This window comes from Cephus cinctus, unplaced genomic scaffold (genome assembly GCF_000341935.2).
Source record: "Cephus cinctus unplaced genomic scaffold, Ccin1 Ccin1_scaffold0690, whole genome shotgun sequence".
Lineage (NCBI taxonomy): Eukaryota > Metazoa > Arthropoda > Insecta > Hymenoptera > Cephidae > Cephus > Cephus cinctus.
The window spans coordinates 191,440-206,420 of NW_014333313.1; the positions used below are offsets into that span (position 1 = coordinate 191,440).

General features: G+C 42.4%; 1 protein-coding gene across 9 annotated transcripts in view; it reads left to right on the forward strand.

The window, feature by feature from the left end:
• LOC107269785 (nephrin) overlaps nucleotides 1-14,981 on the forward strand; it is a 131,712-nt gene that overhangs the window by 39,294 nt on the left and 77,437 nt on the right. Inside the window, exon 1 of one of the 9 annotated variants that reach the window (XM_025087257.1) lies at nucleotides 2,478-2,554. The exons of the other annotated variants lie outside the window; for them this stretch is intronic. Coding sequence (XP_024943025.1) covers nucleotides 2,491-2,554 — 64 coding nt within the window. The 5' untranslated portion in view covers nucleotides 2,478-2,490. Of the gene's footprint in view, nucleotides 1-2,477; nucleotides 2,555-14,981 lie in introns of those variants that run through there. 9 annotated transcript variants of the gene reach the window in all.

Below are 14,981 nucleotides of genomic sequence, written 5' to 3' on the forward strand. Positions count from 1 at the left end.
TGGCTTCTTCACAAAAAGACTGTCTCTTGTGGTATAAAGGTAGGGATCACAATGGGCGACTATGGGCGAACGCGGATTCAAGGATCTCCCGTTCGCTGATATACATATATCTGTCTCTGTGTGTTTCTGTAACGTTTTCCCCCACCGCAAGGAGACTCGACGAAGGGATTTGCATTCGTTGCTACCCTTAATGTATCTATCTACTGTGCTTTTCTCTTTCACCTCGTTCCCCTTTCTTTCTTTCTTTCTTTTTTTTTTTTTTGGTAAAGTTTCAATATTATTTCAAGCGTCGCGACGTCGCGCACAGTGCCTCGACGCTTGCGCACTTCTCGAGAGCCTTCGCTTTTAACCAAAAAGTCTTTTTACCCTCTTTTTCAATACTTCTTTCTTTCTTTTTTTTTTTTTTCGTCTTTTCTTGAACCTCTTACTCCTCATCCCTTACGGGCACTTCATCCCTCTTTCCCCTGCACAGCCTCGCTTATACCAACTCCCTTAACTTTTATACACGTACCCTCGACGCTGTGCACCATCCCCCTTACGACACACTGCCGCAACCCTCCCCCCCCCTCCCCACCTACACCACCTCAGAAAACCACCCTCTGAATAAATACGCCGAGCAAATGCAAAAATTTACGTGGCGCTCAATTTGCTGCCGCAGAAACGAGCTTTTAATACGCCTTTTTTTCCCCTTTTCTTTTCTTTGACGGTGCGCCGTGATCGCGCAACGGCGAAGTAGTAGGCGAGTAGCGGCCATTTTTTTTTCTTTTTTTTTTTTCCCCACCGACGTGTACCACTCGATCATTTCTTTGGTATTAGAAATTCAATTGACTCAATTTTGAAATTATCCTCTCCTCGTCCCCTCGTCGTATGACTATAGTACTGTACACCCACTCGTACCAGAAATCTGTTTTGTAAGTTTTTTTAAAAAAAAAAAAAAAATATTTGTCTCCCAATTTCAAAACAGATAATCGATCCATTGGCAAGCGTATATTTCACCATATTTGTTCGCTGCCACAAGACCGCGCTAACCTCCCGCATGGATATTCCACGTTGGCCACATGCCGCGGCCATCGGGCCTTTACCCACATTCAAATACGCTCCAGCAGCCTTCGGCTGAGGATTAGGGAGAGCGCTCTGCCTTAGCGATCCCATAATTCATTGGGTACCGGGATCGCTTGTCGAAATAATAGATTTAGGTAAAAGTCTGAGGACTCGTATGACATTGATAATCCACCGAGTCGAGGGGTGGTGCGATGCGACAGTAAATCAGAAAGCTTAATTAATCTCGTTTAATTAGCTTTGAGTTATCTTCGTCATCACTTACGGATCCTGTGTACGCTGGGTTATTCAGGAGGTCTCGTGGGGTACCCGGCGAAGTCAGACGCTTGTTTGATCTCTACGCTCGGGGCCACCTTCGCGCGGTACAATGGGTTCTGAACGAACCTCTATGTTTTATCAATGTATATGCCTCGGAGTATCTTCACGTACCCAATATCCGCATACGAGCGCGTACGGGCTCTGGACCAACTAGACGATCTGGTTAATTGCACAAGAAGCAAAAGGGACCGTTCCCCGTGCCGGAGTCGACACCCTCTATAATTTCGAGCCTGATTCCGTCTGGTGATAAATGAGTAATCGGCTAATTGTCAACTTCATAATGTACGATAGCCTGGCCCAGGGTCAAAGGGCAAATGCTAGGAGCCATACGGGAGTGGCGCGCCGCGTGGTCAAACAGCAACTGACACAAAGCAGGGTTAACGCGCTGTGTCAATTGGTACAGTCGCGGAGTCAAATGCCGCTCAATTTGATCAACCGAGGGCGCTTGACTCTCGTTAAACCGACGGCTCCACCCCGAGGCGCCCGATCCGCTGTCGTTTTGAAAATTGGGGTAAATGATTTTTTTTCTTTTTTTTTTCTCTTTTTTTTTTCTTAATCTCTGTTCTCGAGGGATTTTTCGGTTTTTAATAATGCCCCAGTCACGTCACGCTGGGTTACGCTCGACTGCAAGAAAATTACATTAGCCACTCGGTACCCAACGGTATTACGAACGGCAGTGTTGCGGTAGGCAGGTTTAAGTGAAAATTGAGTAGCCTTGAACGCAGATGTTTCTCTGCGGGAGTACTGCACCAGAGCGGGCGTATCTTATTTTTGCTTCGTATGTGGGGGGAGAACCCATGCAAGGAGCTGCTGGCACATGTGTGACCCTTTGGATCACGCAGTTTCATACCCCCCAGCTTATTTTTCTTCGCTCTTGATAAATCCTTACGTAATTTTCAACGCTGCCGAATTTACTGTCGCTCGTATACACGGACGGCGGATCCTTTTACGGGATCCATGTACAGGGGAATCCGTGACCAGTGGCTTCGCAATTTAATCCAGGGTTACCGGACGAGCGCCAGGATGACACTCGAGGAACACTTAGTTCCCAGGAGTCGAAGCTCCAAGTGGTGTGTACAGTAGTCGTGAGAGACGTCGCGACGCTTTACGTCCATGTCGGCCGTGACGCGGGGACGAGCCGGGACGATTCGAGTTCTCGAGGAATTATTTTACCGAGGTGAGGTTAGGTCTGGGAAATTTTTCGTTTCCTATCATAGTTTTATTATGACAATCCAGTGAAAACAATATCTGGGGAATTTTTTCGTATCTGGACTTTACGCGATTGGCCCTGATCTGATTTTGGGGTTATGTCGAAATTTGAAAAATTTTATGTGTACGTCACTTCTGGCACGTCAAGGATACAGTTGAGGGGTCAAAGGTCGACTTAAAGTTGGTCTGTCAATGTCACTGGCATCTAGTGACTTTTTGTTGTCAATTTTCCCAGCAGCCGACTCGATTTCTGATTAGGTCACCTTTTTTTTTTTACGTTGTACCAATCTTCCTACTCTAATCACTTATAAGCAGACCTCTTCCAGACCTTAATCATCAGTTTGACCTTATCGTATTACTAACGACCTTTAATCAGCTTCGAAGAAAAGCTGGATTTCGCATTAGGACTCCACTTATATATTTGTCTACTCCTACGTGGCGCTATTTGACCTTTTCATTTTCCTTCTACCTTCTCTTATCCTCTACGTAGTTGGTGCACCTGCTGCTACAGCCCTTAGGTACACGACCCGCTTCACGTGGTGACTCCTAATTGCGTTTGAACGACATCACCAACGGCATTGGCCTCTTGGCTGAACGAGGTCGTCCGCTGGTCATTGTCGTTGTTCGATATAAGCAAAGGCAACGTGGGTGGGATGAAGGGCGGAAGGGAAGAAATCTGTTTTATCGATACGAAAATGTTTCTGTCAGACAAAAAAAACAAAATGGGAAAAAAAACTTTTAATGGTATAAACGAAGAAAAAAAATAATAATCAGAACGAGAGTGAAGTGTAACGTTAAAAAAATATGACTACCCCATGGAAATTGCTCAGGCTGAAAGCTATTCGCGTTTCCATTGGAGTACCTACTAGGAGATCTAGATAAAAATTCATCATCTGTAAAAGTAGGGTATGGTTAGTTTTTAGTACCGTTTTTGGGGTGGGGTTTATGGAAATTCGATAATAACCGTCTGGGGCGTAAAGCCGGTTGAATTATTATTGACTCAGCACGCTAGAGGCTGGCAGCACGTTAATGGTTTGCTCGGTTGGTCAATATATATCCTTATTGCGACGAATTCGAAAGCTATATCTACCGCGTGATTATTATACTGTTTTCAGCCCTGGTACAAATTACCAGGCAGTCTTCGTCGGTGATTTTGAGAATGCCTTAGATAACCCGTGGTCTCGGTCGGTAAAGCAGAGAGTCTCAGCCGGGGGAGTCTTGGCCTGTGTCAAACACAAAAATCATTATTGTCGTGGTAAGTGACGAAGGGCTGTAGGGGCAATAAGGCTGATTAGGGGAAAAGTCAAAAATACCATGAATAAGGCGCATACCTCAGCAATATGTACTTGTATGACAGCGAACACGTGTATTTTTGAAAAATTGGTTACCCTGAAATTATAATCGAGGCTCGCTGCTGGAGATATCGAGGGATCAAGTTTTTTTTTGGGAGCTGACGACGTTTTTTTTTTCTTTTTTCGTCAGTAAATTTAATTTCTACGTAAACGACATCCTGTATGATTTTTTTTTGTACGTTACTGTACTTATATATATATATATTTTTTTTTTACATTGAATCGTAACTGGTCATCTCGAAAAGGGGTTGCGAAGTTGTGCGAGTGTGATTCTTACTTTCTGTAGCGAGGGTTGGTACAGTGACGGGAAGATGCTGTTAAAAATTTTTTGGGATATGGGTAAAAATAATTGACCTCAGAAATGCTTGTAGTCGCGTTAACGAATGGCGGAATGGTCGGGAGTGAAGTGGCGGACTAACATAAGACGCTGAAGTGGAGTACACGTGGTTGAAGGGTTTAAGGGTTGAATCCACACAGTGGGGAATGGCCCGTATAGGGGAAGGGCCCTTACCCGGAAGGCAGCGTCGAAGTGCTTGACCATCCGAAGTGGACCTTGTTACCGGGAGAATTAAACGCTTTCCCTACTTGAATCTTTGCTTTTTCTTTTGGGATCTTCTGGGCTCGAGTGAGAGAAAGCGAGATAGGATTTAAAAGGACGGAGCAGCCAAAGATCAACGAACGAAATGCAAGGTCAACCACGTAACAAAAAAAATAGGACATTTTTATATTCCATATTGAAAAAAAAAAAAAAAAAAAAAAAAAAAAAAAAAAAAAAAAAAAAAAAAAATATGAAAATTTTGAAAAATTTCACAACATACCGAGACAGCTCATATGGACCACAGCATCCTTAATCCCACTGGGCGTTTCCGATTAACGCCAGATACGAAACACCCGGTGAAATTTGATCGGTCCGATAACCTCGTTACGATAGCAATTAACGTGATTCTTTGAACTGGTCCAGATAATCCCTTCACGGAGTCCCGATTGATGTTTTTTTTCTTATCAAAAATTCTTTTTTTATCTCAAAACTCCCCCGGTATCGATCGTTCGATTAAATCGTTTAACCAATTCAATTTTATGTGGGACATCGCGGTCAATTAGTGTTACGTGTATCCGCCGTGAGAATGGCGGTCAGATCGAGTTACTGAGAAGGATCATCTCGGACTCGTTTACCAGATGCAAAACACGATATATGTATCACATATCTCACGGTGTCGATATTCGCGATTCAGCATCCCCCCCGTACCTATGCATATATTGATATCAATCGATCCATGTGAGAATCTCAAGACATTCCCATTCTCAGTTACACAATACTCCGCGAGCCTCGTGTATTCTGGACCAAAGTCACACGTCACGCTATACCCCTATATACAGCATCCAAGGCACAAGATCTCCCAAAGGCATTCCACTCCTGTAAAACATCTTCCAAGTACGACCATAACAGATCCAACCGCTCTCAGCGGTAATCTGGATCGGTAGTGCCATATCAAGAAAAACAAAGAAAGAAGATAAAAAAAAAGCCCAATCCAAAAAGAAAAAGGCACAGCCAGCGTAACAGTGAAATTTCCACTCTGTCGTGAATAACCTCGTCAGGCGGCGTTGGGGTGCGAAAATGACAAAGGACATCCGTTTCCGTCGTAGGATTTCGCAGGTTAGAATTTGAGGGTTGATCAGAAATGCCAACAGAGCCGCGTGACTGGGTCCTTGAAGTAATCAGTGAGCAAAATATCCGGAACTTCGAGTATACCAATATATACGTCTAAGAGACTGTTTTTACTTCCCTTAGGAAAAGCAAAAAAATTTTTTTTTTTTTTCAAAATATCCATATCGACAAATTTCATCCTATCTATTCTATTCTCGATACACGAGAGTCCTGAGATTGGTGTAGCTTACCACGTAGCCAGTCAAGAGTCAAACGACTTGAGTCTCTGCTGGTGCTTGGTGAACCGGTTTCGTAGGTTGTCCTTGTCCCGCGCGAGGTTCAGTATTTGCCTTCTGTCCTCGTCGCACGCCACGCGAACGTCGAGCGACCGACGAGCGACCGACGATGCACCTGCACTTGGTGCAGACTTCCCCCTCCAGCCCCCCTCCAGCCCCCGTTATAACTTTAGCTTCCCTCTCTCTTGGCTCTATTCACTTCTCCATCCTCCCTTCTCTCTCTCTCTCTCTCTCTCTCTCTCTCTCTCTCTCTCTCTCTCTCTCTCTCTCATATCTCTTCGTTCTGCGCGGATCGCTGTGTGGGAGCGCTCGCGTAATAGCCTCGTTCCTGGCGCGCGCGATGGTAGATACGTGTGCGCTGTCGCATCTTCTCATCTCCCGTTTCCCCTTCTTCTCCGTACACGTATGCTGTCCTCCCCTCCCCGCCTGGTCGATTCACAGACGGGAAACTTGCCCATACGCCTCGGGCTATCATTCACAGGAGCCAATCTTACACCGCACCATCCTCGTCTTTGTCTTTGACCTTACTCACGCCCCAGGAGCAAGAACCTACGAACGGAAGGTGCCGTGAGATTCGTCTCCCTTTAGTAGCTCAGATACGTGCTGCGCTGGTATATAGAGTTGCTGGAGTAGCTTTGGTGTAGAGTCTATGACGAACTGGAGAATCCTTGACTCTTGCATTGAGTATACGTATATATACACATATAGTTCAGTGTACACCAAACGATATATTATTGGCTATCCAGATTACCTCGGTATACAAGCATGAATCAAAGTATGTTGATCAGTAAGTCGATACGGATAAAATTAGTTAAAATAGATTTGAATAATTTTTTTTTCTTCAATCGATCGACCCATTAATTACATACGGGATACCAATCCGTGGGAAACTATAATCACGTGTGTTAAATTCGTATGAATTAATTTTTTTCATTTATCCTGAATAATTTTTTTTTTTTTCCCAATACACTCCCAGATTATTGATACCTCGGCTAGGAACAGTCTTCAGGTCTGTCCGCCATTCTAATTCTTAAGAATTTCACGTCGTCAGGTCCCGATCGAGTCTACAGTCGAAAGGGAGCGAATTTACTTGAAATTGTATTTAACGGCTCCCTTCGGCAAAAGAATTATTTCGGCTCGTTTGAATTTTCCCGCCGATTCCCTTTACCTTCGCGCCCCGATACTTCGTCGAGGAGATAACACGAAATCGTAATCCACGTTATTCTCCCGACTGTCCCCCAGCCTTACTTTATTTTTACTAATCTTTTTTTCTTTCATCCCAACTGCTTCTATCCACGTTTGATCGCTCCGTTCATAGGTTATTCGCTCCCAGTCTCGAGCGAATAACGCGTCAATGAAAACTATGAGCGCAGCACGAAACCCCGACGCGTAATTGCGTATTATTTCGTAATCCGCCGGATGAATGAATCGAGTGAATGGGAGGTACGTATAGTATAAGAGCGAGAGTAAAAATAAAGAAGGCCGGAACAAAAAAAAAATCGAACGTTCAAATCATCGACGTAAAAGTAACTTTAGAATCGAGACTACAGACGCGCGCGTTAAATATATTTTACATTGGACTGTACCGAGATATCTCTGATCTACGTAGCTATAATAATTATTGGAAAAAAAAAAAAAAAATTCTTCTAATGCACCTCAGAGCTACCTTACTCGTACGTGTTACCTAAGGACTTACTGTTCCACTTGTGTCTCCTAGACTCTATATACATAGGTATACGCACTCTGTTAATCTAAAAGCATTAAAAGCAAGTTTTAGGAACACGCCACCAGCACCCAACTATATATATATATATAGAGGCGCATACATATATATTCTAAGGATACGAAAGCCCGTTACGGCTCGTTTCCCTTAGATTTCTTTGATTAGAATCGCGTAGCCAGCGGGAAGCAGCCGTGAGAAATGTGGGAAAAGGGAGTGGGGGTAAGGATCCTCATTTACATACTATCTGAAACGTCAAGTTTAGGAGAAGGCTTTTTGTTAGCGCCTTACTTGTTTCCACAATCTGCGTACAGACCGGGATAGTGATCTCTGGTCTTCTTGGGGTCTCTCTTCTTTTTTTACTTCTACGTTCGATGGCTACGTATACGTATACACAGACGGTATCTTCTCATTGGACGTTTATCGATAATTTGGATAAGGAACAAAAGTCCCACTCAGTCGAGTTACCAACAAATTAGTACTTATTTAAACTTCCAACAAGTCCCGATACTATCTGGAGAGTGATATCGTTACTGTTGGTTGTGTATATATATATATATATGTGGCTCTTATAAGCAGCATTGGGCGTCACGAAGGCATAGCAGCCACCAGTCAAGTCATACCGGAACGAAGGGAGGTAACATTCCTTCTCCTGGCAATTAACCGTTTATAACCGTAGAAAGCATTCCTGGCTGTTCTGTACTTGTTCGCAACGGTTAGATACTTAGGCAGGGAGAAGGAACACTTGTAACCTGGTTTATTTATAGTTTATAAAGGAAGCCCTAAGTACATTGACTTTATCTTATAAGTCATCCATATATATATATATATGTATATATACATCGATACTTCCCAATTAGGTTTCCAAATGATAATTAGCAGGCTCCCTGGTACCTACAGATTTCCTACAGAGGAACCTGTCCCGTCGACCATGAAGACCCTACGAAGACGACGAACAGTCCACGCACCGTATTCAGATCTTTCCCACAGTGGCCGGGTACGGCAAAAGGATCTTGCCAGACCAGGCCGGCAGCCAGATCAGATCCATCCCCACCATCTTTTTAGACCTTTTCTTCCATCGGCAACCTTTTTCTTATTTTTTTTTTTTTTTTTTTTTTTATTCTTTTTCCTCGGAGAACGTAAGCGTGGCGCGCATCCCCACCTGTTTCTTATGGCTGCTCGCCGTATCTGGAATGCACAGCCGGTATCACACCGTCCAACTTATTCCCTCTTGGCTACTATACTGTCTATGGTGCTCGAATTTCTTTTCTTTCTTCGTCTCGCTCCTCCGTCTCTCTTATCACTCCAACGCAGAATTCCTCGTCAAAGCTCTAAATGTTGCGAAAATTGTTCGTTATTTACGTTTTTCTAATTAAAAAAAGGTGTTTCACGTAAACCGTCGTCTCGGCTAACGAAACGTCCATTGGGCGAATCTTAGATCTTTCTAGAAGGTTCTGGTTTCTTTGTTTCGCCGCGTGGCGGCGGCACTGCGGCTCAGAACGGAAGTAGCCTGGAGGGTTTAGATCGATAGGTCGATGAGATGAATATTTAACGCGTGTTACCGGTACGTAGCAACGGCCTATAGAGAATGGTATGATGAAATGTAGGGACGGTAGAAAGGGAAGCGGGTTAGAGGTGTGTTTATATATATATATATATATATATATATATATATATATATATATAGACAAGGGCGAGGCGAAACCCACCTTCAGCAGCCTCAGGCAACCCTGTACGCAGAGTCCAATTAATTTTGGGGGTAGCTTGTATTAAGAGCCAAGTTGTAACCCGGCTAAAGGAGTATACGGGAATCTTGTGTTTTTCACTGTATACCCAGTGATCCTCCTTTCTACGTCCTCGGGCCATCGATTCTCAAACTTTGATCTTTACTCTTTTCCTACTTTCGTTCAATTTTATGTTACCAGTCAAAATAATTATTAGAAAAAAAAAAAATCGAACGGTTCCCTCGACTCCGTATACTTGGGTCGTATCTTTCTCCACCCACTGAACACAGTTACGCATCAGCTGTTCTTTTGCCGAGTCCTACGCTACGACGCGTAAATTCACTGTCCCGTGCCGGGTTATCGATTTCAATCGATCATTCGATGCGCTTATCGAATATTTTCTTCGATTTGAATGCAATTTTTTTTTTCAACTCGAAAAAAAATTTGCTCGATTTACATTAAAATTCAAATAAACCGGGTAACGCGTCTCCTTTCATCTGTTTCTACCGTGTTTGCGCTGTGCCCGTGCAATTATGGGAAAGTGGGAATTCCGACTATGAATCACGTATTACGGCAAACTCGAGATATTTCCAGGATACTAATTTATTTTACTAAATTGAATCGTCGAGGTGTTACTCGTGTTTTACAGCTTTCAACAAAACCAATTCTGACTGTTTTATCAAATTTGTATTTTCATCCCCTACTACGGGCCACCCTCGTCCTTTCCGTGTACTTAACCAGATTCTATATGGTCTGTATTCTGTTCCACTGTGGTAACTGTACATATATGTATGTACGTATCCGTATAACTGAGCGCGTTACGTAATCGCTTACCTTCTCATTCGGTCTCCACGCAGCATCCAATGAGATCTCGAATATGGAAACACGTAACTTTGGATTTACCAGAGCGAATCGCCGTTTTACGGACGTATTAAGGGTTGTCTCTCGTAAATGCCTTGAGATATGGATCCGTCCTTCGATTCCTCCGTATTACGTGGTGATTGGGTCCCTTGGATTTTATACACTGGTTGCGGAATAGGAAAGACCTTTGCGGGTTTCCTGTCGGTCTCCTTGGATTCCCGATAGATGTCGCCAGGAGCGCCAATACTTTCCGCGGCTACCAAAATTGGGAGGGAAAGAAAAGTTTGTATATTCACATAAAAGGGAAAAAATTAGTGCTCACCCTTCGTTATGGATTATATGTGTTCGCAGGATGTACTATTTTATTAAATCCTATTTTTCATCTCTTGAAATTGACCTAACGATTATTTATCGTCCGCTACTATCTTACTTGGATAATGGACGGTACATTTATCACTTGTCGACCTGACCCGATATCTCTGGAGGTTTTTTTCTAGATAAGAGCCCAAAAACCGTTTTCCTTTGTTATGACGAAAAAAAAAATGATGTCGCTCAGTTTGATCTCGTTCGATCGGAATTGAGTGACTGGCGGTCAAGTCTGGGAAGTTAGCCCCCCCATAATTCGAAAATTCCGGTTCCGTTGTTTGTTCTGAGTTGCTCTACGTTTGTTCTACGATGTTCCAGAAAAACAAGTTTTTCAATTGAAATTTGTAGCGGTGGGGCGAAAAAACCACTTTTTTACCCGGGGTTCCGGTAAATGTTCCCACTTATGGAAAATCAAACTTTTGTTTGTTGTTCAAGGTTGTTCCAGTTCTAAATATTGTTCCAGAATATTGATATCGATAAGTAAAGAATACTCGAATGGGATCGAAAAAACTTTTTATGTATATATAATCGTTTCTTTCTACTTTTATCCGATTTACGACTACCCGATCGTTATACAATTCTAGAACAATTCATCGATAGACCGAGAGCTACCTGGAGCAACCTAGAAAAACCTAGAACAACCTAGAACAAGATGGAACATTCTGGAACAACCTGGAAATCGTTCGAAATGGTCCTATATCCACATGCTATTCTGAGAGCGTTCGTACTCCTCAGCTTTTCCTTTGTTTCTCTGGTTTCATCTGACTGTCCTACCTGATCGTGGTAGGACGTGGAACAACGTGGAACAACCTAGAAAAACCTACGGAAACCTAGGAAAACCTAGAACAAGCTGGAATAACCTGGAAATTGTTCGACATGGTCCTATATCCACTTGCTATGCATAAAACGTTTTTTTTGATCCCATTGGACTATTCTTTACTTAGCGGTATTAATATTCTGGAGCAATGTTTAGAACAACTAGAACAATCTGGAACAACGAAAAAAGTTTGATTTTCCATAAGTGGGGGGTTCCAGTAAAAAAGTGGTGTTTTTTTTCGCCTCATCGCTGCAAATTTTAGTTGAGAAACTTGTTTTTCTGGAATATTATAGAACAAGCCAGAACAACAAGTAGAACCGGAATTTTGGAATTATGGGGAGCTAACTTCCTGCACCCCTGGCTGTCACTCAGATATTTTTTATTTATTTAACGTTAACGATCGATTAGATAGGTCAGGGTTGTCCTGTGGTATTTTGAGTCAGACTGCACTAAAGATTTTTGTCGATCACGTGAATATGGACGAAATATTTTTTAGTGTAAAAAAAATTTTAATACCCACAAACCCCTAAATTGACTGGATCAGTTTTTCTCGGGATAAGGGATGCTTTTGTTATTCCTTGGCAATCGACGTACCGAGTCAATTTCAAAGTCGGAAGAGTCGCGTAAATTGGATCTTACCAGGGTTCTTTTATATGTCTATATGTAATTGGCCAGTGTCCCTGCAACAATTCCGATTAGCCAATCCTGAGAGAACCATCAGCAATTACGCAAGGCATGTCCCTGGGATCGTTCACTGGGCGAGGGAGCAATTCCTTTTTGCTTGTGAAGCCACATAGGGACTCTGCAGGTAGATCTTGGTTTTATGTACATATATATATATATATATGTACGTGGATATCAAAAAGTCGCAGATCACCAAGTCCCTTGGAGGGTGGGCTAGAAGGGGGGTAGCTTTGGTCTGGTCTGACCTATAGTCTCTGGACCCTATAGACACATAGGTACGAACAGGCCGACCGCTAATTGAAAATTAATCCGTGGTAATATACAAGAAGCCGGCATGGGAATTTCAGACTGAATTATCGTTCAAAGCAGAACGGTCGCTGGCTCTGTGTACTAGGCTGAAGGATGGACGTCACGATTGAAATCGTAGCCACGCTTGAAGTTGCAATTGCACGTGTACCCGACGACTAATTGCGTCTGTCCTCGGGTTATAAAATCGGTCGAGTGGGGGCGTGTTTTTTTTTCTTTTTTTTTTTTTTTGATAAATTTTCCCGGTACACTTCTTTTTTTCAGAGTAAAATTAATTTATCATTATTCGCCACTAGTTGACGTCAGGATTGTACCGTGATTAACGCGTACAATTAAAAAACCATCGCATTTCCGTAAAAAAAAAACCCTTATTTTGGACTAATGACTTCTTGAAATTACTTTTCCTGAGCGAATGCGATAATTGATTTTTTTTTTTTTTCCCAAGGGTTAAATAAATTCGAGGTAATTTCTTTTCCATGGTATTTTAGGTAAAATTGATGCTGATTGTAATCTATCTTGTTTCTGTAATTAGCACGGAATTTGTTACTGATAATTTCCACGTCACACCTGCGCCGTGTTTATTTATGTTTAATTAAACTCTTTTTTTTTTTTTTTCTTTTATATAAAACTTCCTACTCAATGATCGATGTACACCCACGTGCGTGCCCGACTGCTATACATATTTTGGAGTGACGGAAGTATTTCAGGTTAAGTTGCGCAACGTGTCGTTGACGTTTCACTGCGTATTATGAATTTTGCGTGAAATTACACGAAAAACAAGTGGAACGTTAGGGAAAATTGAAAAATACGTTAAAAATATTTTTCTAATTGTCCGTAATATTTTCCAAAATTAAATAAATCTTTTGTAATATTTTCGAGAAAAAACAAACTGTATGAAAACTTATGTGTAAAGTAGAAAATTTTTTGAATTTTCGATTTTATACGTAGTGCACATATGTATACGAGCACATATATGTCGGTAAAAAATATCAGAAAAAAAGTCAACTCGGTCAAGTAGCTCGTAGAGGCTGTTTTTTATTCTTTGACACCTAAAAATCAGTAGAAGCTCAAAAATCACATGGACATTACGAGGTCGGCTAAGCTTCTGTCGATACTTGAGAAGATACCTTAAGCGTGCTTATACCTATCCGCAAGCACTTTTACCAGCCGATATTGACGATGAACTTTTATTGGGACTCGAATGTCCAAGTGGAGCAGCTGCAATTGACTAGAATATAAAGCCAGTAAAGTAATTACGTGTACCGACGAACCCGTGGAGACGGTTAAAAAGTTGTACGAGACATATCAAAATATATATACAGCAATTACATAAATACATATACTACACATTATATACCTTGAGCTCTTATCGCCTGGAACTTGACTATTAGTCGGCTCCGCCCACGTGGCTCCTCGTTGTTTCCCTACATAGGTAAAAGATGTCATTTCTATAAAGATCAAAATATCAGGCAGACCGGTCGATCTTGAAGTAACGAAAATTACGATAAAAATATCGATTGACAAGAAAAAAACAAAAGGAGATTTTATCAATCAACAGGACCGGGGGTTGATTTTGTAATATTATTTTTTACAACACACACACACACACACACACACACACACACACATATACAATAAAGTATAATCCGCGTTAAGAATTTTTTATAAAAAAAAAAAAAAAAGAATTTTTTTTTATTTCGTACAAAAATTTTTTCTTCATAAAACGCAAAAGCGCGACCTCTTGTTATTATGGCCGCTTCGGGGCAAACGCGGTACGAAAAGCGACACGAGGTACGGCCCTGGTGTACACATATCTTGAGAGAATTCTGTTTGCAGTTCGAACCACGGAGCCGCGCAATCTACATCTTGAGCAGGCTGGGGGGTCCTCGGCCTCTTCTGTTTTTGTTTCCGGAGTTCCCGCGGCCGCGCAGAATTAAACGCTGAATTGTTTAACGACGAGAAACTTGAGACGCGCCCCGCCCATGCATATCCTATGCGACAGAACGGGATAACCCATTTTCCAAGATAATTGACAACCGGGGGTCTTTGAACCTGAGTAAGCGTTCGTAAAATTTCTTGCCAGTGTAGGCGAGCTTGAGAATGACGAAAAAAAAAGTCATTTTCAGGATTGCTTAAGGTAAAAAAAAAAAAGAAAAAAAAATACACTTTAGAACGTCTGGAGCAAAAGAGACTTCCGAGTCTTCCCATAGAGGCGAAACTAAATGGGATTTGCCAACTTTTCTTTTAGGCCTCTACTTACGAGTCTAGCCTCGCGTAATTCCGAGGGTGCGCCAACCCCCTGGCGCAAAAAACATCCCCATGACCCGTCGCACGTATGTGCCCCATAAGAATTTCATATCCACCCGGTTGGGTGGTATCTCTGGTGCGAGGCCACATCTGTGGGTACAGGCCCACCCTTAGCGGACTAGGGGCTGATTCAGAGAGCCGTTCTCTGTTGCCCGGACAACCGGTACCGGGGATAACTTTTAAAATTGCTAAGGGCGCTTTCCGTACTTTATTTTATACAAGTTACCGAGATTACCGACACGGCAAGGGTAGTTGATCAAAGGGTGGTTTTTTAAATCACCGTCGGCTGGGTTGGTAGGGGATGAATCGGGTGGCTG